The sequence below is a fragment of the Parasteatoda tepidariorum genome, chromosome 6 (assembly GCF_982258835.1).
Source record: "Parasteatoda tepidariorum strain Cologne lab strain chromosome 6, Ptep-v5.0, whole genome shotgun sequence".
Lineage (NCBI taxonomy): Eukaryota > Metazoa > Arthropoda > Arachnida > Araneae > Theridiidae > Parasteatoda > Parasteatoda tepidariorum.
In genome coordinates this window covers 61,329,680-61,353,377 of record NC_141760.1, presented here as the reverse complement: position 1 = coordinate 61,353,377, position 23,698 = coordinate 61,329,680, and the positions used below count along the sequence as shown (strand labels likewise).

Sequence of the window (23,698 nt, the reverse complement as noted above, 5' to 3'; positions counted from 1 at the left end):
TAAAACAATTAATAAAGAAAGATGTTACTTTTTGGTTGTTTTAATGTTTTTATAAATGTGCTTTTCTTCAGACATATTTTTAAAATTTTTTTATTGTGTTATTTACAGTATCTCTAAGGAGAATATTTATTATCTAATAATTTATAATACTGCTGCTTGATATAATTTCAACTAGATTTTTATCAGTTATATGAATATTTTCAAATTTATTGTATTATATATTTTAAATTTAAAGTTTGTGTATTATGTAGTTTGTGTATTATAAAGTTTGTGTATTATGTTTGTGTATTATGTCTTTCAATAAATTTATTCTACTTTTACACGGTTTCACTATGGCGTCAAAACTATATTTGCAGTTTTGTATTATTCAGTACCTTTTGAGGAAAATGTTTTTTTTTTATTAAAATCATGAGTACAAGAAGTTTGACTTGTATTGAAACGTCTCAAAAAGTTATTATTTATTTATTTTAAAACTGATTTTAGTTCTCAGCTGATTAGCTGATTTTCGCTTATTGAAATCCACTCAAGTATTGAATGTTCTTTAATGCTTTTAGAACCCTATTTTTTTATAAAAATCAGATTATTGTATAAAATCTTTCTTATTTCGAAGTTGGGAAAACTTTTATTTTTAAACGAATGTTTGTAAGAATTATTTTCAAGATTATTATAATTGTCAATAACTGCTATAAAATTAAGCCATATTTTCCATTATTTATATTTTTTATAATTAGTTTGCTCATATTTTCGTTATTATTCGTTGTGTGGCGCCACTGTCACAGTTTGCGTATTCCAAACAAATTCGATTCTGGAAGTTTGAAAGCATCAAATGACATCAATAAGTAAGCCTAACTGCAATCAAGCTACTTTTGTGTTTTTTTTTTTCACATATTGACATGATTAATGAATAACTAAAACTATTTTATAGTTTTTTCAGAATGAACGTATTTTCAATTGTATTCATTTTAAACGTATGCTTCATTATGAAATTAGGTAAGTGAATTTTTTCAAATTATTGTTTATATTCATAAAAACAAAACTTAAACTGTAATATTGTTTTAAATATAAATTTATACTTAACAAATGAAACGTATGTGTGATAAGCATGTTATGAATGCAATAAATACAATTTCCCTTACTTTTTAAAGGTTGTGCTTCAAGTGATGATGCTCCTGTATTAAGTCCTTTGTTTATTCCTCCTAACCTTGAAATAGGTGATAAAACAGAGTTATCTTGTACTGTGAAAAGGGGAAGTGAACCAATATCTTTTTCATGGCTCCATAATAAAATACCTATTGAAAGTCACAAGAAGTATAAAATTTTTGACAGGAAATCAAGCTCTCAACTGTCTGTTGGCCAAATACAACCGTCGGATGTAGGTAATTTTACATGCATAGCTATGAACAGATTTGGGCAAGATAGCATTACAGGAAATTTGATAATTGAAGGTAACTTTTTAATAATAAAGTATTATATAACATCAAGCTCATAATGTTGTTTCTATACTTTTTAAGAATTTTTAATTATTCGAAACAAATATATAAACGCCCTTATATTATATCGCATGTAAAGGAATACAAAATATAAATGCCGGTGTGTTGAATGGTTAAAATTAAATCATTAATAAAGTATTGAGAAGTTTTTTAAATTTTTACTGTATAACACAATTTTTATCTATGTTGTTAATAATCTTTTAGTTTAAGTGATATGTTGCTTACTTGCTTTTAATTAATTAATTAAGTCATACGGAATAATATATATTCTATCACAACATACTCAATTCATATCAAGTACATATACCTGCATCATCATCACGTATAAGATATAGTAGAATGTAAATGCAGGTTTATTTAATTGTTTTAAATTCATAAATTAAGTCATTTTAGCGATAAAAAATTATGTATACAGCATAATGAAAGTGAAATATTTGAAAACATTATAATGTAGAATAAACTGAAACGCAGTTGAATGTTCCTAAGCAGCTTGTGAAATTTATTTGAGAAAGTATGTTTGTATAAAGTTGAAGTATGTTGTATGAAAGTTTAAAGGAAGTTTTAAACAAATGTATAATGCATAGAGATGTGAAGGTGTTCTAACATTCTAATGCGTCATTTTTATCAAAACAGTCCATAGCATTATTTTATTACAGATATTTTTGGTACATCGCAAAGCTAAAAAAGGCGTGATTTTTTTTAAATTGAGTACGTGGTTTATTATTAGATTCGATACTCAAGGAAAAATTTCTACATTTTTTATAAAGCGTGTTTATACAGAAAAAAAATTGTGGAATCGAAAAATGACTCATTAAAACAGTGGAATTGAAAGGTTGAACAAATCTCACCTATTTAATTTTCCATTTACTCTCGATTGTAGTTTAATTATATTACTACAATAATAATATTAATTAAATATTTTTATATATGTGTGATTTTTGCCATTATGTACCTAAAATGGAACTCGAACCAGAAAATTAACTAAAACTTGCTTAATATGAGTTTAATAAATTTGAAACCTGCTCATGCCTTATTCTTGGCTGTGATTGATATACTTTTAACACTAGCACTACAGCACTTAGTAATTTTTAATAGCTTGTTTTCATCTATTTCCAATAAATGGTTTTAAAAAATTGCGTATAAAAGGAAAACTTTGATCATTATGCATTTTTACAATAGTCCTCACAATACCATATTAAAGGACTTTTATAACTTCGTAACGTCTTATAATTTTGCAACATTGCAGTTTCTGTAATAATCATTTTCCTTAGTATCTTTGCATCCGCCTGATCCCAACGCAGATATAAATGAATATATTACCTTTACATTTGTTTAGAACAAGTCTCTCTATCAAAAAATTGCAAATCAGGTGTTCAAATCTCTCTGGTAATATTCTAATAATCATGAATCAAACCAGTTAAAGTATTAATACATATTGTAAATATTTTTTGTTATTTTTGCATCACAATTAACAAATTTTAGAAATATACCATTTAAAGAAATTATCCGAAAAGCGTTTTACATTCTACAAAATTATATATATATTTCTTTATACATAACTTTTCTCATGAATACATTTCTTTCAAAGATTAAGTTTTATAACTATTTTCCGAGCTTATGTAAATTATTCTATATTTCTGGGAAATTCTGAATAATTCAAAACATAAATTGAACTTTTTATGTTAAGTAGGGAGTGTCATCAATATTGCGTAAACAGTAAAGTTTTTCTTCATATTTTTTCAGCAGGCTTAAAGATTTTTCATTGTAGCACATAATTTCTAAATTTCTACAAAAGTGGTTTCTCAAAATAGATTGAGAAAGCAAAATCTACATTGATAAATAGTGCAATTTGCGTAATATCTCAAAACAATTAATAAATGTGTCTCCTTACAACATCTCTTGCTCGGCTAAAGAAAAAAACATTCATTTCTATAGCTAATATTTTTTACTTTTAATACTGAAAATGTGTATGTTTATACAAAAAGCAAATCTCTACAAAACATTTTCTTATATTTATGCGCAAATTTCAAATTATTAAAAAAAAGTTTGAGTATTTGTTTTTTGATATTTATTTTTCCAGAAATTAGAATTTTATGGTTTTTAAAGCACAGTTCCAAATATTTTATAATGCATATAATTTGTAAGCTCTTCAAATAAAGCAATTAGGTGTATAAAATAATGTTTTTTTTATAAACGTAATCGTTTTCAATGTTTTTCTCATGACGCTAAATTAAATCGCAATAACACTATAAGAAGTTTTCATCATGCTTTCAAAGAATTATCTAGATTTCTTAAAAAAATCCTGCTATGTGAAAGAAAACACTGCATAGCGTTTTTTAATTAATTATAATATAACTAATACTTTGCATTTTATTATAGGTTTCTAAACCTTTGTTATTCTAAACTAAAATTATTTCGATTATTAAATAATGGTGTGTGTTCTAAAATATTTTCATTGCTATATCAACTATACATTTTTTTGTTAAAATGATTAAGTAAGGTCAGTAATATTTTTATGACATTTATATATTTCTGTACTTATTTTCATTTGATTTCAATGGTTATGGTATTCATTTTTTACTCAATTCATATTTACATAAGTTGATTTAAAATTTTCATCATTCACCCATTTCTTATCAAATGGCATTAGTAACACGGTGTTTAAACATAATTACACGTATAATTTATCTATTTCTTCGAATATGATTCTTCGAAATGAAAAATCAATTTGTATGAACTTTTTATTTGTACGAGCTATTTCTATAAACCTGCAATAAACATCACTACTCATTCAATTCATCTATGCCATCCTCACTCATTGTATATGCATTTACTAATTCGTTTCTTTGTAATATGAACTAAGTTCTAAACACTAGGTAATTTTATGAATTTTGACTAACCCGATTATTTACTTATGGATAATATGGAATATCCCTGCCTTATGCACACAAGTGAAGTCCACTTAAGTGCTTAATTCTTACTGATCCTGAGTTTCCTATTATTATACTCCATTATACTGTGGCTATTCTGTTTACTTTTCAATGATGTTTTTAAAATATTTTTGTTTCACACATTGACGAACTAATACACTTGTGTACTGCATCCCATTTTATCATGATTCCGATTTTAGATAATGGCAAAATATATCTTGTATAATACTATACTTACACTATGTTTTACAAAAGCCAGCATTTTATTTATTTTTTTAATACAAACTATGAAAACATATTAGTATGATGAACATGTTAAACTAATGTATAGCATGTCTCTGTATTAACTTTTATTATGGCGAAATTTTAATTACGAATATAAGAATAAATTATAATTTAATATAAATATAAGAATTTAGAAATTTAATATATATATATATATATATATATATATATATATATATATATATATATATATATATATATATATATATATATATATATATATATATATATATATATATATATATATATATATATATATATATATATATATATATATATATATATATATATGGGTCATTCTCACAAAAACAGTCATTTTCATGTCCCCAGTATATTTTATGTTTGTTTTACAGCTTACGAAGAAAAAAAATTCAGGGAAAGTGTCCTTCAGAATGCAAGCTAACAAAAGAATAAAAATAAAATTATCAATTTTTATTTTTTATTTATTTTAGGTAATTAAAATATACCAATATGTCATTCCCTCACTTGTCCCCACTGCCGATTTAAAAAAAGAAAAAAATTGTTTCTGAAATACAAATTTTTTTTTTACAAATTCGTGTTTTTTATTTCAGAATACTAAAATATAGAATTCAGAAAATCAATTTTAAATTGAATTTCTGATAAAAATATTAACACAGCACTATTTTAAACTTTGTCCCCAGTGTTTCGCGTCATTACCTCACAACAATGTTCTTATCACCTGCAATCTTCTTAGAATAAAAATATTTTAATAAAAACTTCAGAAGTTAACAACTGGCATCATAGAACAAAATTGCAGTATGTTTCCATCTTCAACTTAAAGAAGCTTTGCTGTGGAATACATTTGAATGAATCAAACCAGGTAAAATTTTTTACATTTGTCATTCCCTCATGTCATTTTTTAGAGTAAAATAAAATACAACTTCATCGAGAAAGTGGATAATTATATGTTGCTTTCTTGTATGAATATAATTGTATGTGATTGACTTCAGAAATTCATTAGACCTAACTGTTATTTTGAAATTTTATTGAATTCGTCATTCCCTCACTTGTGCATAAAGTGAGGGAATGATTCAAGATGAGTATATTATAAAAAATTTTTTTGTTCAATCGTGCCAGCCAATTTTATTTCCCAAACCTGTAAAAACTATTAAATATATAAGACTAAATTACAATAAATATTAGATATACTTAGTATGTTATCATTTTCAAACTTTAGGTAGATGTAACTTAGATAAAAACATGTATTAAAATAAAATATCATTCCCTCACTATTAGTGTCATTCCCTCACTTTTTAAATAGTGAAAATAATTAATTTACTTATTAATTAATTTGAAAAATAAATTTAAAAATTAATAAATCAATTTATTAAATTAATTAATTTATTTATTAAATTAATTAATTAATTATTAATTATTATAAATTAATTAATTATAAATTGATTATTTGAAAAATTAATTAATTTAAATATAGAGTATAATTTATAGGATATATACTTTCTTTATAATGTCATTACCTATTTCTATTAATATAAAAAGTTTCAGAGCTTTTTATTTACTTTACTTTTTTGGGATTTTATGAACTGAAAAATGACAGTTTTCGTGAGAATGACCCATATATATATATATATATATATATATATATATATATATATATATATATATATATATATATATATATATATATATATATATATATAATTCTTACAAATTAATTCTAAATTAATGGTGCTGTCTTCTTTATATAGTTGAAAAGTTTGAAATTTGCTCCAAACACCCTGTAAATTTGTTTCTTTACAGTAACCATTGATATTCCTTACAACAAGTATTACTTTGAATGCATATTAATTGCTATTGAAAGTATTGAATTGTTTCTATGTAGTTCAAACTAATTCCAAACAGCCTGTAAATGTGCTTTGTTACAGCAACAATTACTTCGATATGGCAAATTAATTGTAATTGAATGGTACCGTCCTTACTACGTTGTTGAAGCGTCTGAAATTAATTCCAAACATCCTGTAAATGTGTTTCCTTACAATAGCCATTACTTCACAGGGAAACAAAGCGCATACAAATTAAAATTAAATAGTACTGTCTTGATTACATTTTTCAAATGTTTGAAACTAATTCTAAACTTCCTGTAAATATTTTTCCTTGTCGCAACCAATACTTCCCGGGAAAATAAAATTCGTACAAATTATAGTTGAATGGTACTATCATCTTTACGCTGTTGAAATATTTGAAACCAATTCTAAACATCTTGTAAAAGTGATTACAGCAACCATTTGCAGGGAAACAAAATTCCTACAAATGTATTGTGATTGAATGGTATTGTTTTCCTTGAGTAGTTGAAATGTTTGAAACTATTTCCAAATATCTTGCAATTGTGTTTTATTTCAGCAAACGTTATGTTCAGGGGAAAAATATTTTTTTAACAAAGAGTATTTATTCATAGTTAAATATTAAAAAATATAATATTAAAAAATGATATGAATAATAATATGAATTTATAATTGTTACTTTTTATGCTTGGTCAAAATAATCTTTTGCGCATTTAATTGCGTGGAAGGATAGAAATATTAATAAGTACCGAAAGCACATTACTTAATGTATTGTGGAAGAACGTTTTATTACAATTCATGAAAGGGTTTACAATTCAAAGGGAAAAATATGTGTAATATTAAGACATGTCAAACGTATTTATAAGAATAATTGACGAAAGCTAAGCAAAGTTTCTATCGTAATGTCATTAATATCGTTAAAAACTGAATCAACTCGAAAGCGTGATCCTATATCATGTTTTGTAATTTTTTTCTAAATCAACAGATGCCATGTATGTATTTTAAAAAATATATTTAATATTGATAATTTATATTTGAAATCTTATAACTTCATGCATTGAATTTCAAACCTGTCATTCACTTAAAAATGTCAAACGTAAAGAAATAACAATTATTACTCTGCATAACTTTGCAGTAAAAACAAGGCTTAAAAATAATCAACGTGTTGTTTTTGTTCATTACTGAACTGTTATTTTTGTTTAATACTAAAACTACATAACGATTCATGTCATTTTAACTACAAATTTATATATTTTTAGTTTTTGTAGACATTACACATAGCATTAAGTTATATTTATTTTAGTTTTAAAACAGAGCACAAGAAACTGCAAAATCTTTGCACATATTTTAAGTTGTTCGAATTTTGATCGTTATGTGGCGCTACAATACTGATTGAAAGAATACCTAAAGCATTATTGTTTGATTAACTAACCGAATGCAATGAACTAAGCACTCACAATTCGTACATTTCAAAACGTAAAGGTCTTAGTTTTCCTTCTATAGTATTAATAAATTACTTTCAGAGAAAATTACTCACAGCTATATGCATAAATATGTTTCAAGTCAAGCTTCAATTATTATTGCTAACTCTCGTATTCTTCATTATCCACAAAGGTAAGTGATAATTTTTCTTTAACATAAAATTTAGTAATGTTTTTACAATAACATGATTGCTAGGATCTCTATCATTTGAAAAATTAAATAAAATATAAAGAAATATGCATTCAATTTTGAAAAGAGTTAAAGATATAAATTTCTGCAGTTATTAGAGCTTTTTGTGTGCCAGAAAGTATAAAATGTAATATAGTCTTTTTTTTATATTATACTTAATATTTGACTTGACTTAACTTGATTTAACTTGACTTGACTGACTTGGCTATATTTAATATTTGATTGGTCTGAGTGAAATTTTCGAAACTTTTATTTATTTAAATTATACATGTATATTTCTAGTAAACAGATTTACGCAGTTAGATTAAATAAAAGAAATTGAACGAAGTATATTTCATGCTTATAAAATTCATTTCTCATTATTTTTATTTCTTGTTTAATTTTGGAAAACTACAATTTAAATATATTTATCACAAATATTTGCTTAGTTATAAAAATGTTTAAATAAATAAATAAGTTAATCATTCTAATAAATAATAAATATGTTAACCCTTATAATAACGTTGTAATAAATATGTTAATCATTATTAATTAATTTCAAATGAAAAAAATTTTTAAGGAACAGTTTAAACTATACCTATTTTATATTATTTTATGCTTAATACTACAATTTAAGGCATATATTACTTATTTTTGAACACAATTGTACTTTCATAGATTAATTATAACATGCAAATTCATAACATGTAAATTAATTATAACATTCATAAATTATGGCATGTGTTAATCATTGGATAAATTATGCGAATAATTGTTTTGTTAGAATTAGTCTCTCTGACCACTGTTAAACTGATGTTTGTTAAACTGTTTAAAAAAAACTTACATGATTTAATTACTTTTATGAACAGATGTGTTGTTTATTTGCTGTAAAAGTATTCATTTTTAATAGGAAATATGGCAGATGACGCACCAATTTTGAATGATCTTCTCATTCCTACAAATATTGCATTGGGTGACATAACCGATATAATTTGCACTGTAAAAAGAGGAAGCTTACCAATGGAATTCAAGTGGCTTCACAATGGAATTGAAATAACAAATAGTTTAAAGTATAAAATAACCACAATAGGAAGTACATCTCACTTATCTCTTGGCAAAATCGATGCTTCAGACATCGGAAACTACACATGTATTGTTAAAAACTCATTTGGCCATGATAAAAACATTGTTAAAGTTATTTTAGAAGGTAAAGGATAACTGTGCATTTTGATGCTTTACTTTTAGATACTGTGTTAAGGTATTGTGTTTTTATATTTATTCAGAAAATAATTTTTATGTAAGTTTCAGCAGCATATTTTCAGTTTTTCACTTTTTTTATTGTTGATCCAACTTTAGAATTTTTATAAATTTTTCACTATCAGTGTTAAGATAGGTAACTTTATTAACAAAACAACTTCTATTAAATTATTTAATAAGTATACATCTTTGTGTGATACTTTTAAGACCTAAATAAAATAATTCGAGGTTTTGAAAGTCGAATTGTATGGCGTAAATACGACTGACTAAGAACTGAGATGAGTTTCGTTTGCACAAAATGTTATAAATTTAAGTATAAATTCTTACGAAATGGGTCATTTGATATCATGCACGATAATATCGAATAAATAACTGTATTTCTAAATGTTTGCAAGTATGAGATAATAGTTGCTATCAAAAACTTTTAAGGTTTTGAATATAGATTATACATTTTGCTTTCCTTAAAATCTGTAAACGCATATGTTTATGTACTTAAGAGATAAGATCTTCGTATTATTTTAAAAATATGAGGTGGAAGTTGAGTGAAGTTTTTAACATTTTTCTGAATTTGTTATATTTTTAAAGTCATGCTCCTTTTTTTAATGTCTTTATTTCTGTCACTCTTCAGAAATTGCAATTTTAAAGCACTTAAATCGGAAAAAAGTTATATATTCAACTGTTAAATTTTAGATTGAAATTTTTTTTTCAAATATATATTATTTTCAGGAAATTTTCTGAGGAGATTTTAATAATTTCTTTTATCTACAGCTTTGATGCTATTAAGTATTATTTGTAAGATTTTAAAAGCATGTAAATTCTATATTATTTCTTACTAATTTTTCCAGATGTCATGTTAAATTTGCTTGAATTCTGTATTTTCTAAATGAAAATTTATATAATATTTTCATATTTTAGTACGAATATTTTATGTATCTCAAAGTGGATTAACATTTATGCAGACACAGTATAAATTTTGTGAAAATAACTCTGAATAAATTCACTACGTGGCGCTGCAACTGCTGTATATTAAAATCAGAAATTCATTATCAATACAATGGGAAACTCAAACTTGTATCATGCATTTTTCTTAAAATACTGCTCATTGATTAAATTTTTTTTTACACTAGATAATAATATATTCTATTTCAGTACAATGAATTCACTCTAGTGTTTCATGAATTGAGTTTAGTGCAGAAATCAACTACTACGCGGCGCAAAAGTCCACAATGTACTTAATATGTAGAAATAATTATCTATAAAACGTTATTTTTCGAACTAGTTCACCGATTAACAGATTTTATCGAGTTTAAACGTCAGTTATTTTTGAAGAAAATCATTTAGTCAATAATTTTATATTTGCTTATAACTTCTTCAAAAACTTACAGTAATACTTGTGTTTTAAATAATTATTACGTGATAATTGTTAAACTTTTATTTTGTAATAATTTATTTTCAAAAATGGTGTGAACTCGTACGAAAAAGGGTGATTTTTGCAATATTTATATTTATTTCGTTTAAATTTTTTTATATTAAGCAGCAGTTTACTCTCATTCATAAACAACTGTGGCGCTACCATCTACCTTGTTGTATTTACAGCTTTATCATGTACTGACATTCATTTTTCTCTGTGTTATTTTTGCATATCTAACTATTTGAAATGGTTTCTATCAGAAGACTAACTTTGTTACCTTTTAAATATAATTTGTTTGCGGTATCATTTCTTCTACTTATTGATAGATACATAGGTGAGTATTATTCTAAATATTTTAATCAAATATTTTGCTATACATTTTGATAGTTTTTAAGTTTCCATGGAACCCATGGAACTAAAATCTTTATCCAAATATTTAGGTTCAGATATGAATCAAGAATCTCCAATTCTATATCCACTAATGATTCCTTTAAATCCAACACTTGGAGATGAAGCAGACATAATGTGCAAGCTAAGAAGAGGTTCTGTGCCTGTTGAGTTCCAGTGGTTTAAAAATGGGAAAGAAATTTCTTCCAATCAAAAATTAAAAGTAAAAACAGATGAACGTTCTTCAATTTTTTTATTGGGAAGCATTCAAATGGATGATATAGGAAATTATACATGCATGGCAAGGAACTCATTTGGACAGGATAGTAAAACAGAAAATGTTTTAATAGAAGGTTTGTTTTATAGTTGAGTCTTTTAATTAATTTAATATGCCTAACACAAATATTAATTTTTTATTAAATAAATTCTTAAATTCTATAAGAGCTATAAACGTATTAAAGTAAGGTGTAATATGTGTTATTTAGATTTTAATGTTTCGTGTTAATTTATTTCTTTGTGTTCATTACTTCTAAATATGATTCTGAGCTATAATAAATCCATGATCCATGATCCACTAGTTTTAAAATTAAGGAACATTCTTCGTTTATTTCAAAACAATTACGCAAATATTTTAGCATTCGTAAGTTTTGACAAATATTTTATTTCTGAAAAAAAATTTACCTTTTTATCACTGTATGGCGCTGCTATCTTGCTGCGTTTGAAAACAAGGTCTATTTACATCATAGATATAGCATTCATGAACTTTAAAGCATAGTGTAAGCTATTTTCTCTAAAAGAAATATATTATCAATTTTAACGAGTTGAAGACTTTTGCAAATGTGTGTTTAATAGCCTCAATGCAAATATAATACTCCTATGAACAGTAACATCTTTAGTATATCAACAGCTTTAAGTATATAAACTATTTTTCAGGTTTATATGAAATCCGCTGTTGAAGGGTAGTAATAATAAAAATGATATTGTATGTGATAATCGCAGTTTTGAATGTGTTTTGGCTTTCCAAAACAGGTAATTATATCTTTATATCTATTTATATGTGTTTAATTATGTGGTTATTATTGCTTGCATAAATTTCAAATAAAACTGGTTTGAGTGACAGTTTAGGGTAAACTTCATAAAGAAAAAGATTCATAATAATTTTCACGTTGCTAGGTTCTGAATTTCATGTACTAGTAATGACAAACTAGTGCTTTTTAACTATTTTTGTTGAATTATTCATTTTAGAAAACGGTTTTATTTTTTAGCTAACCTAAATTTTAAGGTACTGATTTTAATATTAGTTCAATTTAATTTTAATGTGGATTTAGAATTCTAAAATTAATTTTTGATGGAAAAATTGAATTTTTAATCGATCAAATGGGGCGATCATTTTAGTTGCTTTTTCAAATCTTTCACCCCCTTCTTTTTCTCGTATTATGACAGATATTAAACTTCTATCCATTTAGAATAATTGCAAAGTAAAATTGTAAAATTACTGAAGTAATTGTCCCAATTGTCATTTCTTATTGTAATCATTGTTACCTTCTTATTAATTAACAAACTTTTAATAATAATTTAGTAAATAACTGAAATTTTTTTAATCTAGCTGCAGGAATTAAATGTTAAATCAGTTACGTCAACTATCCACAATAAAGCGATTTTGGTATATTATTTTTAACAGTGTAGTTATATGATTAGTTTAAAATGAAAATTTAGTAAATAACTGAAATTTTTTTAATCTAGCTACAGGAATTAAATGTTAAATTAGTTACGTCAACTATTCACGATAAAGCGATTTTGGTATATTATTTTTAACAGCGTAGTTATATGATTAGTTTAGAATGAAAATTTTAAAAATTTAAATGTTTAAGATTTATTTTGTATTGCAAATGGAATTTTTAAAAAATCAAAAGGCTTACAACAGATATTTATGTAAACATACAAGAGTAATGTTTTAACATAATAAAAATTAATCAAATTAAAACTGTTGCGTAAAAAATATTTAATTTACAATATTTTAGAGGTCGTAATTAAAGATTTTCCCTGATAATAAATCAGCTCTTTTTTCAAAAATTATGTTTCATTATCATTAATTTAAAATCAATTCTTTTTGATAATGATCAGGTGAAATGCATATTTGATACTTACATTTTTTTTTCTTTTAAAAAAGTCTGTTTTGGAGGTGATGCACCATCTTTGTATCCTTTGATGCTTCCTTCGAATCCGTCTGTTGAAGATAGTATGGATATTATCTGTAGTCTCAAACGTGGAAGTCTTCCAGTACACTTTAAATGGATTCATAACAAGAAAGATGTCGTATCTTTCCAGGATGTCAAAATTACAACAACAGAGAGGCGTACTGTTCTCCAAATTAATGCTCTTCAAACTTCGCATATAGGAAACTATTCTTGTTTAGCAAGTAATGAGTTCGGCTCCGATAGCCAGACAGAATTGTTAATTTTAGATGGTATGTAAAAATAAAATTTTGTTTATTAAACAATTTCTTATTTTTCTTTAACTGACTGTATTAAAATTAGAAACGTTTTAATGAAATTTATTCTGAATTTTATATTATTGTTACTATATATAAATTTACAATTGATACTCAAACATTCATTGTAAGTTTCAAATATTTTTACGGTAAAACAAATCTTACCCACACAAATACATAACTATACTTTTCTTTGTAAAATCCTTATTTGAAAATATATCATGTCGATAACTATTTCTTATAATTTTGAATAGTTTTAAACCTTTGAAACATTTTTTAAACTAAACAAACATCATGGCAACAGTTGAAAACATTGCTCCGATATGTGGCGCCCCACTCGATGCGTTTCGTGAATTGGAATCAGATGCAGCTTGATCATATACGAAGTAAGTTTTGCGAGCTTAGCTACTGTGAAGTATTTTTAAATTATTGTTCAGAGAATGATTTTTTAAAATCTTGTTTTGTTTCTCAACAGTTACTGAGAGAGTTATAGCTGTTCAAAAAATGGTTTATCTTTCAATTTTGCTGATTTCGAGTCTACAAATAATATTTAGTAAGTAAAAGACTAAACCCTGTGCATTTCTAAACTTACCATACTTGTGAAATAATGTATTATATCAATGTTACCTCTTTTTCTGATGCTTTGTCTGTAGTAGTACCATAAGAATATAATTGTCATGAACCTTGTCCAAATTTGCTTTGATCAACCTTGTTTATTCATTTGTAATTTTAGGTACTAACTCAAATAAAAAATTTAATCCTAATTCAGTTAAAACTAAAACAGTATTTATAATGTTTCAGTCATAATCTTGTGTCCATGCAATGTTCTTGTGTCCATGCAATGAAATACTTTACAGTGTTACTATGATACATATTTTCAATGGATGTTTTTTTTGTTTTGTTATAGCCACTACCCAAGAACCTCCAATTTTGTATCCCCTTTCAATTCCATCGGATGCCGGATTAGGTGATAGTTTTGATATAGCATGTATCTTAAAACGAGGAAATATTCCCGCAAATTTTGAATGGAGTTTCAATGGAATTAAGCCAATGAAGAGACTGGGTATTCAAATTAACACATCTCAAAAACGATCTAATTATATCATAGACAGTATATCAGCCTCAGATGTTGGAAACTATTCTTGTACTGTTTCTAATGCAGATGGATCAGACTCAGTTAGTGCAACATTACATGTGGAAGGTAAAACTAAAACGTTATAATAAATAGAAGAACTTATATAATTTTTAAAAAAATTGAGAACTTGATAATTTTTTAAATTATTGATCTGTTTCTTTAATTACATTAATTCAATATATTGTACTTAAATAATTTTATTTAAGCTATATTTTGTACATAAATTATTAAACAGTGAAAAAGAACATAAATATTATTTTTTTTGCAGTTTAATTTATTTTGCACACTAAGTTTATTTCTAAATATTTGTAATAAAATGCATAACTGTGCTATGCTCTTGCTTTAAGGTTAAATGTTGAATTAATTTTTTAAAAAATTGCATTTACGATAGCAGCATAGTAGTTTAATCATTACCTGCCACAAAAAGTGTTTTGTTTGCTTTTATGACTATAAATTTAAGAGAATTTTTAATAAAATGTATACGAAGTATTGGATTCACAATTATTAAGATGAACTATTTAGACATTAAAGGCTGTTCTACTTTTAATTTCCTTTCCAAATTTTACAAATTTCAGTGACTCTCAGCTTCAATATTGCTCTCTAATATAAGTTTTTAATAAAGTCATTTTTGATAACTTGTTCTATTGAAATATATTTGTTTTCTCATAATTAAATTAAACATATTAATTATTTTGCTTCAGAACTCCGGTTAAAAAAGCAATTTATATCAAGGATGACTATTTTCAATCAAATTTGAAGAAATAATAATTAATTCCATATTAATTCGATATGTGGCGCTCCAAACGCTCTCTCAAAGTATCAGCAAAATAGTGAGAACATGTTTGCTGTGGAAGATTAAGTGAAGGTAGGCATGCTATTTATTTATTTTAAGTATATCAAATATATATAACTATATATATGTATACATTTTCAATGAAACACATACTGTATTTTTCTAAAAAGTAATAAATTTAATATTTTGTTTCCACAGTAAACTGAAAGTGTGGGACACTTATCATCATCTAAATATGTTTACTTTGAAATTGATGGCGCTTTTCCTTTTTCAATCATTTTTTTCAGGTAACATACGTCAAGTTAACGTATTATTTTTGTAGAATTTAAAATAAATATTGCTTTTGATATTATAACATCGTTTAAACGTTTAATCATAACGACGTTTAAACATCGATATATAATATATATATATATATATAATCTATATATAAATAATCTATATACATAATATATAATATAATGATTATAATATAATATAATGAATATAATAAACATCTATATACATAATATATATGATAATTTATAAAAAGAAGGAATGAAATGTAACTGAATGTCCACAAAATGAACAATCAATTTATGAATAGTAAAATGTCTGTAATGCAATTTTTTTAATATTTTTATGCACACGAAAATCCGAGTCACTTATCTCCTTTGTGTATGCAATCACAAAATATAATTTTTGATACTTATTATACATTTATTTGGAATAAATTTTAAGTTTTTTTTTATAGCATCGTCTTCTGAAGTTCCAGTTCTTCATCCTTTATTCATTCCACCCAATCTTGGCATAGGAGATGGCTTAGATATAACATGCAGTTTGAAACGAGGGACTCTTCCTATAACTTTCGAATGGTTACTGAAAAATAGAAAAATAAATAATGTATCTGGAATAAGAATAAATACTTCCGAAAGAAGATCAGTTTTGGTTATACAAAAAATTGATGTGGAACATATCGGAAACTATTCTTGTACAGCAACTAATATAAATGGATATGACACAGTCTTAACACACCTTACTGTAGAAGGTAGAGTATTTTCATAGAATTTGAAACAAGTTTTACTATTCAACGCATGATTTTTTTTTACTCGATTTACTTTTTTAGTCATTTAAAAATATTCTTCAATTGTAAATTGTATTTTAAAAAATAAACTTAGAATGTGTAATTTTTTGAATGATTTTGAAAATTTTTGAATTTAATTCGTTTTTTAAATATGATGTGATATAGTTATATTTTTTCTCATCACATTTGGTTCAAGTGATCAATATATTTATCGATAAAATTAATGTAAAATATAATTACTTAATAGATTTTACAATTTTGAAGTCTGTCGATTTCTCTTTTTCTATACATATTTTCTATACGTATTTCGCCATATTTTTTAGCATAAAATACTCTAAGTTCATTCTGGAAATTATTTAATGCCGGCATCTGAACAACGAACTTAGTACAAATTTTATTAGGAATGACTACTAAAAATAAAATAAAGGTTTTTAAACTATTTATAAATACATATCATACTTATTGTATCCTATTACATGTCTATATTTAACTTATTATAAATGTATTGAAGTATGTTTTTAGTGTATTTTAAGTGTTTACATGATGATATTCTAAAACTCTATTTTAAATATTGTAATTACATATCATTATACCATAAAAAAAAATTTTTATAAAAATATTCCTTTATATTAGAATATAGTAGTTAAACAATTTAAAATTTTAAGAAATGTTGTTAGTAAAAGTATTTAAATTGTTTAAAATGGGTAAAGATTTGAAATTTTTCAAGCATTTATTTTCTATATATTAAATTAGTAGCTATCAAGAGAAAATGGCAACAGACCTTAAGTCCGATATGTGGCGCCACACTCGATGTGCTCCGAAATTACGGAAATGTACACACATTTTTTATTTACAGATACTACCAGTTTAAGGGACTCTCAAGTAAGTTTTATGTTTTACACCATTTTGCAACTCATTTTTTTTAATACTTTTATGACTTTTCGAAATGTATCAAAGAAAATTTGTTTATTAAAACGTTTTTTATTTGAATAGGCAAAACATGACACATCAAATGATGATATATAGCTTTACAACTTTGATAATTTTGATATGCATAATTACCGGTAAGTAACTCTTAATAATTCGACTGTAGACATCCTTGCATAAACATGTAGCAATCAAAGAATGTTGATTATATAATAAATATTTTTATTTATGACTGGTTTAAAATATTGTGCATATTTTTGAAACAAAAAAAACTATTTGATTGTAATTATAGTACTTAAGTAATAACCTAAAAGATGTGTATTGTTAAGGTGAAAATTAACTGTTCTTTTTTTTCGGTAGCACAATCTCAAGATGTTCCTATTCTGCATCCACTATCCATACCATTGGACCTTGGATTAGGCGATACCCTTGACATTGCGTGCAACTTAAAAAGAGGCACTATTCCTGTTATTTTTGAATGGAATTTCAATGGTTTACAACCCGATAAAAAATTGGGTGTACAAATTAACACATCACAAAAGCGATCTAATTATATCATTGATAGTATATCTGCATCTGATGTGGGGAATTACACATGTACTGTTTCTAATGAAGATGGATCACATACAGTTAGTGCAACACTGCATGTGGAAGGTAAAATTCAAGTCTTGTAAATAGGAATAAATGGTAATATTTATATAGAATGTTTAGCAATAAATGTGATAATTAGAGATGTAAAATATAAAAAACATTAAATAATAATGATTTCTTTTTCAATTAAATTTATGATATTATGTAAAATGTTATGTTTATTATTCCTTAACAAGTTTTTAAATACTCAATATTTTATTAATACATGAACAAATAGAAAAGCGTCACGTAATATAAATGTGCTTGCACCATGTATTACTAAGACTGCATATTTTATACACACCTTTTCTTAATACATCACATTAATTATAATATCGCATTCGAAATGTTTTAAAACTTTATTCATGTTTTATATTTTCGTTATACCAATATATAATGAGTCGGATTTAGAGTGAAATCGAAAATTTACTACTCATTTTTATTGAACTTTATTCAACTTTCGAAATATTTGTTTCAGAAAATATTAATTCTTGATTTTATGCTAAACTGTTTATCAATCCCTTCGAATACTATAATAACTATTCAAATGATTTACAATATGATGAAATAAGATGATGAAAATGCTGATTTAATGCTATTTTAATGAGTTACAATTATTCTATCTCATTTACTTTTTGTTTTCATGTCATTTTTCTTAAAAAAAAGTCCTAACTATATCTGCACGACTTCAATTCTACTTCAATTTCAGCACAACAACAAATATTTAAAGCTCTACGCATTAAATATTTGTGGACCTTTTTCATTGTTCTTGCATTTATAGATTATAAATTTTACCAAGTAACTTCTTATAATTTCGATATGTGGCGCTCCTAGCGCTTTTCGAAGTGTCAGGAAATACGAAGTATCATGTGTAAAGCGTCGTAAAGGTATGTTTGTTATTTAGATTATATATATTAAACACTACTGATTCTTCTCATGCATTTTTTCCAATGTATAAAACTGAAAATGATGTAAATATATCATTTTATCTTTTTCAGGAAATGTAAAGATCTGTATATCGAAGAAAAAAATAGCTCCATTATGTTTGCTTTAAGACTTATCTTTCTATTCATATTACAAGCATCCATTTATGGTAACATTTTCTACATTTATTTGTTTTGATTTTAATGTTTATTAGTTTTCTACATTAATTTTATACGCCTGACGTAAGCAAATCATTTATTTAATTCCTGTTTTAATATTGGTTAATGGTTTGGTAGTGGTTGAGTTTTGGCTAAATGGTTTTAATGAAATGCAAATGTTTTTGTCTTACTAATTAAAGGCTTCTATTCATTACTTATTACAAATCTACCTAAGTCTAGTTTAAGTTATGTTATTTATAAGATGCAGTTATATATAAATTATGCATGATTGTTTGTGCATACTAAATCGGAAACTTATTTGTCAACAAAATGATATGTTACGAAAAACGCAATGAAATATTAATGACTTATCTTTACTCGCAATGAAATATTAATGACTTTTCTTACTAATTAAAGGCTTCTATTGATTACTTATTACAAATCTACCTAAGTCTAGTTTAAGTTATGTTATTTATAAGATGCAGTTATATATAAATAATGTATGATTGTCTGTGCATACTAAATCGGAAACTTATTAGTCAACAAAATTGTATGTTACGAAAAACGCAATAAAATATTAATTTTTAAGTAAAACTCGTCCGTAAAATAAAACGTAACAACAGTTTTAATAATATTCACAATATACTTATTACAAATTGTAATGAGCATATTATTAAATTGTATCGTATTTATGGAAATTACATTTACATATAAAAATTTTCTTCAAAATTTAGATAAAAATGTTTTTTCAAAAATTTTATGTTTTTTTTAATTCTTATGTTCTTTTAATTTCATTTAAAGAACTTCAGACATTAAAACAAAATTTACGCCTAGTGCTTTCAGACAGATAAAAATAGGATTTTTTCTGTGCATATTTTGTTATATCGTTGCATATTTATTGTTGTACGTTATGCTCTAAAAAATTAGGAATTTAATACAGAATTTCTCAATAACAGTATATTTAGAATTCTTAATAAAGTGCCTAAATAAATTCTATTTTATAGCACAACCTTCTGAAGCTCCAATTCTTCATCCTCTTTTAATTCCTCCTGATCTTGGTCTTGGAGATAGTTTGGATATCATATGCAGTTTAAAGAGGGGCACTCTTCCCATAACATTTGAATGGATGTTGAACAATAAGAAGATTAATAATATTTCTGGAATAAAAATAAACACTTCTGAAAGAAGATCTGTTTTAGTAATACAAAACATTAGCATGGAATCTATAGGAAACTATTCCTGCAAAGCATCTAACAGTATTGCGTATGATAAAATATTAACTCAGCTCATTGTTGAAGGTATAATAGTGATAAATTTGACTATTATTATTTTCCAGTTAAATTGCAAAAAATTATCCTAACTTTAATTGATATTAATTACATTTATATTTCAATTTGACGTGTACATTGCAATTAATTATACAAATTTATAATGACAGTATGTAACGTTTTGTAGTATGAAAAAATTCATATCTCGTTTTACATTATATGCACACTATATTTCAGTCTAATGCCTAAATATTTATCGTATCAATTCTGTTTTGCAACTTTTAAAATATCATTTTTAAATATTATTAGACAATTACTTCGTCATATGAAACAAATCTTTCTAATATGTTTTTGAACTATAATACACTGGTTATCATAAATTAAGGAAAATTCACAAAAATCGCGATAACTCAAGAAATTACACATGGAATTTTATGAAACTTACCCACAATATACAACACATAGTAAGGTATTAAACAACATAAAAAGAAATTATCAGACATTAATAGTAGTATAGAAATTAGCACATGTATAAAATAAACAAATTGGAAGTATCGGTTTGCAATAGAAAAAGTACCTTTAATATGGAATATGATTGCCTCTAGAAGCAATACAGCACAAACAGCGATGTGTGATGCTTTCAATTATGCGGTCTATCAGTTCAATAGGAAGTGAGAGCCATTGCTCTTGTAAAGCAGTTGCAAGCGTGGCAAGGGTCTGAGGGGGCGGATTGATGGCAGATACACGCCTCCCTAGAGCATCCCAAACGTGCTCGATAGGATTCAAGTCCGGGGATCGAGCTGGCCACTCCATGCGAGTAATTGTTTCCTGTTGAAGATAATCATCAACAATGCGAGCTCTGTGTGGTCTTGCATTATCGTCCTGTAACAGGAAGCAATCACCAATTGCCCCGGCATATGGGCGCACATAAGCATCAAGGATGTTGTCTCGATAAACCTGAGCATTCACGGTTCCCCTTGGAAAGACATGGAGGTATGTGCGCCCTCCTAAGGATATGCCTCCCCAAACACAGACACTGCCTCTTCCGTATGCATCTCTTTCACGGATGTTTGATGGATGATAACGGGTCCCAGGTTCTCTCCATATCAAATAACGTCTACTGTCACTTTCTAGACTAAACCTGGACTCATCCGTAAAGAGAACAGGCCTCCATTGATCTGACGTCCAGTGGACATGTTGTCGGGCCCACTGCAAACGGTCTCTCCTATGGCGTGATGTGAGCGGCACGCAAATGGCTGGTCGTCTCGCATACAGACCACCTTCGTGGAGCCTTCTGCGCACAGTTGACGTTGACACCAACCTTCCGGTGGCTGCAGCAAGAGAGGATCTAAGATGTGTCGGAGTAGCGGTTCTATTCCTGCGTGCACTTAATGTCAAATATCGGTCATCGGCACTGGTCGTAACAGTTGGCCGTCCTTGACTGAACCTCCTAGATGCCGAATCTGTGGTTTGAAATTGCCTCCAAAGTCTATGAACCACAGATGGACTCACATTTAGCCATCTGGCCACTTCTGATTGACTCTGCCCTGCCTCTAGTCTCCCGATGGCTCTCCATCGTAGTTCTTCAGGCAAATGATGCCTAGAGGTCATTATTACGAATTGGCTATCTCAGATTTTCAATGTCGCAATCACAGTAAAATTTGTGTGCTTTCTCTCAAACTTGGACTTTTATGCTCCAGGCAGATGACGTAAGCCGAGTGCAGCGCCACTAATTTGCATATTGCAATTTTACTCAGCTACTCTTAGTGGACAACATATGCAAATTTTGCACGGTTTGGCTTACTTTTGAAAGAGTTATCGCTATTTTTGTGATTTTTCCTTAATTTATGATAACCAGTGTAGTTCTATTATGGAAAATAGTTTGCATGCTATTCGTTTTTTTATTGAAGAAAAACTAAATAAATGTGTTTTAATTCAAATTTATTTCGCGGAGTGGCGCTTCAGACACATTTGAATGCCTTTTGTTGATGCACATAACATGAAAGAGTCCTAGAAGTTTAGCAGGTAAGTTTCTAATATTTACTTGACTCTTGTCTATCGCTTAATTAATTGCTTAGTAGATATTTTATTATATTTATCTCTCTTTCAGATTTGGGCTTTATTGTACAGTTTACTAAAAATTAAGAAGATGAAATTGATCACATTTATAATCGTGATGTTTTCACAGCAAATGGTTTTGAAAAAATCTGGTAATACCTTCCATTTGAAATGTTTTATAATGTATTCAGATTGGTTTTACATTTAAATGTATCGTTTTTCTGTATGATTAAGATACCATGAACTTTTGTTACTATGTTATGCTCCCATTGATTGGTTATCGCACTATAAATTTATGTCATTACATTAGGCATTTGAAAATTCAGAACATGAACATCACACTTTTGAAGATGAATATCTAATAATTTCGTTTTTTTCTTTCCTTAAAATAATTTTATTTCCCTTGATTCAGAATTTTAAATGTAAGTTTTAAAATTACATCGATGCTGTGACCCGGACATTTTTACTATATAACTATTGATAATTTAATTTTATCTAACGTAATTGTATATCATTATGGAAATAATTTACCGTATGTAAATCGGTTTGTTTTCTTTATATATAACAAACATATGTTAAAAGTTGTAGCTAAATATCGTAAAAAATAAATCAGAAATTTGAAAATATCGCTAATAATATAGTTTTTTCGAAACTTTTAGAATGCATTTCATTGATATATTTGAAATTATATAACAACGTTTACGAAGGTAACGTAATGTATGTCAAATAGCTCTTTAGAATAGATAAAATGATTAAAAAAAACAACAGGTTAACAAGGTTTAAATTAAAAACATGTCATAGAGTACAAAAATGCTATACCTATTTTTTTAAACTATATCTTGTATATTTCAGTCTGAAGACTTTTAATTCCATTATAGTTATTCCATTAAGTATAATATTCTTTTTATTTTATTACACATGTTTAATTTATCGTTCCTTTAATTATTTTTATGGTACATGGCACATTAATTTTTATTAAAAGTTCCCTATTATACTTCGAATTTAAATCAATGTAATACTC

General features: G+C 26.2%; 1 protein-coding gene across 24 annotated transcripts in view; it reads left to right on the top strand.

Annotated features, from left to right (window-relative positions):
• Positions 1 to 23,698, top strand: part of LOC107452311 (cell adhesion molecule Dscam1) — a 112,380-nt gene that overhangs the window by 52,728 nt on the left and 35,954 nt on the right. Inside the window, exons 1-3 of one of the 24 annotated variants that reach the window (XM_071178589.2) lie at positions 15,665 to 15,721; positions 15,848 to 15,936; positions 16,383 to 16,676. The exons of 15 other annotated variants lie outside the window; for them this stretch is intronic. In XM_071178589.2, the coding sequence (XP_071034690.1) occupies positions 15,885 to 15,936; positions 16,383 to 16,676 (346 nt within the window). In that variant the 5' untranslated portion in view covers positions 15,665 to 15,721; positions 15,848 to 15,884. Of the gene's footprint in view, positions 1 to 965; positions 991 to 1,145; positions 1,446 to 7,981; positions 8,140 to 9,085; positions 9,383 to 10,995; positions 11,178 to 11,283; positions 11,584 to 11,972; positions 12,260 to 13,400; positions 13,698 to 14,137; positions 14,275 to 14,628; positions 14,923 to 15,664; positions 15,722 to 15,847; positions 15,937 to 16,382; positions 16,677 to 17,526; positions 17,595 to 17,705; positions 17,777 to 17,999; positions 18,294 to 19,106; positions 19,157 to 19,267; positions 19,363 to 20,355; positions 20,650 to 22,596; positions 22,645 to 22,729; positions 22,830 to 23,698 lie in introns of those variants that run through there. 8 more of the 24 variants (XM_043043117.3, XM_071178583.2, XM_071178578.2 and 5 more) reach the window with 8 other exon arrangements.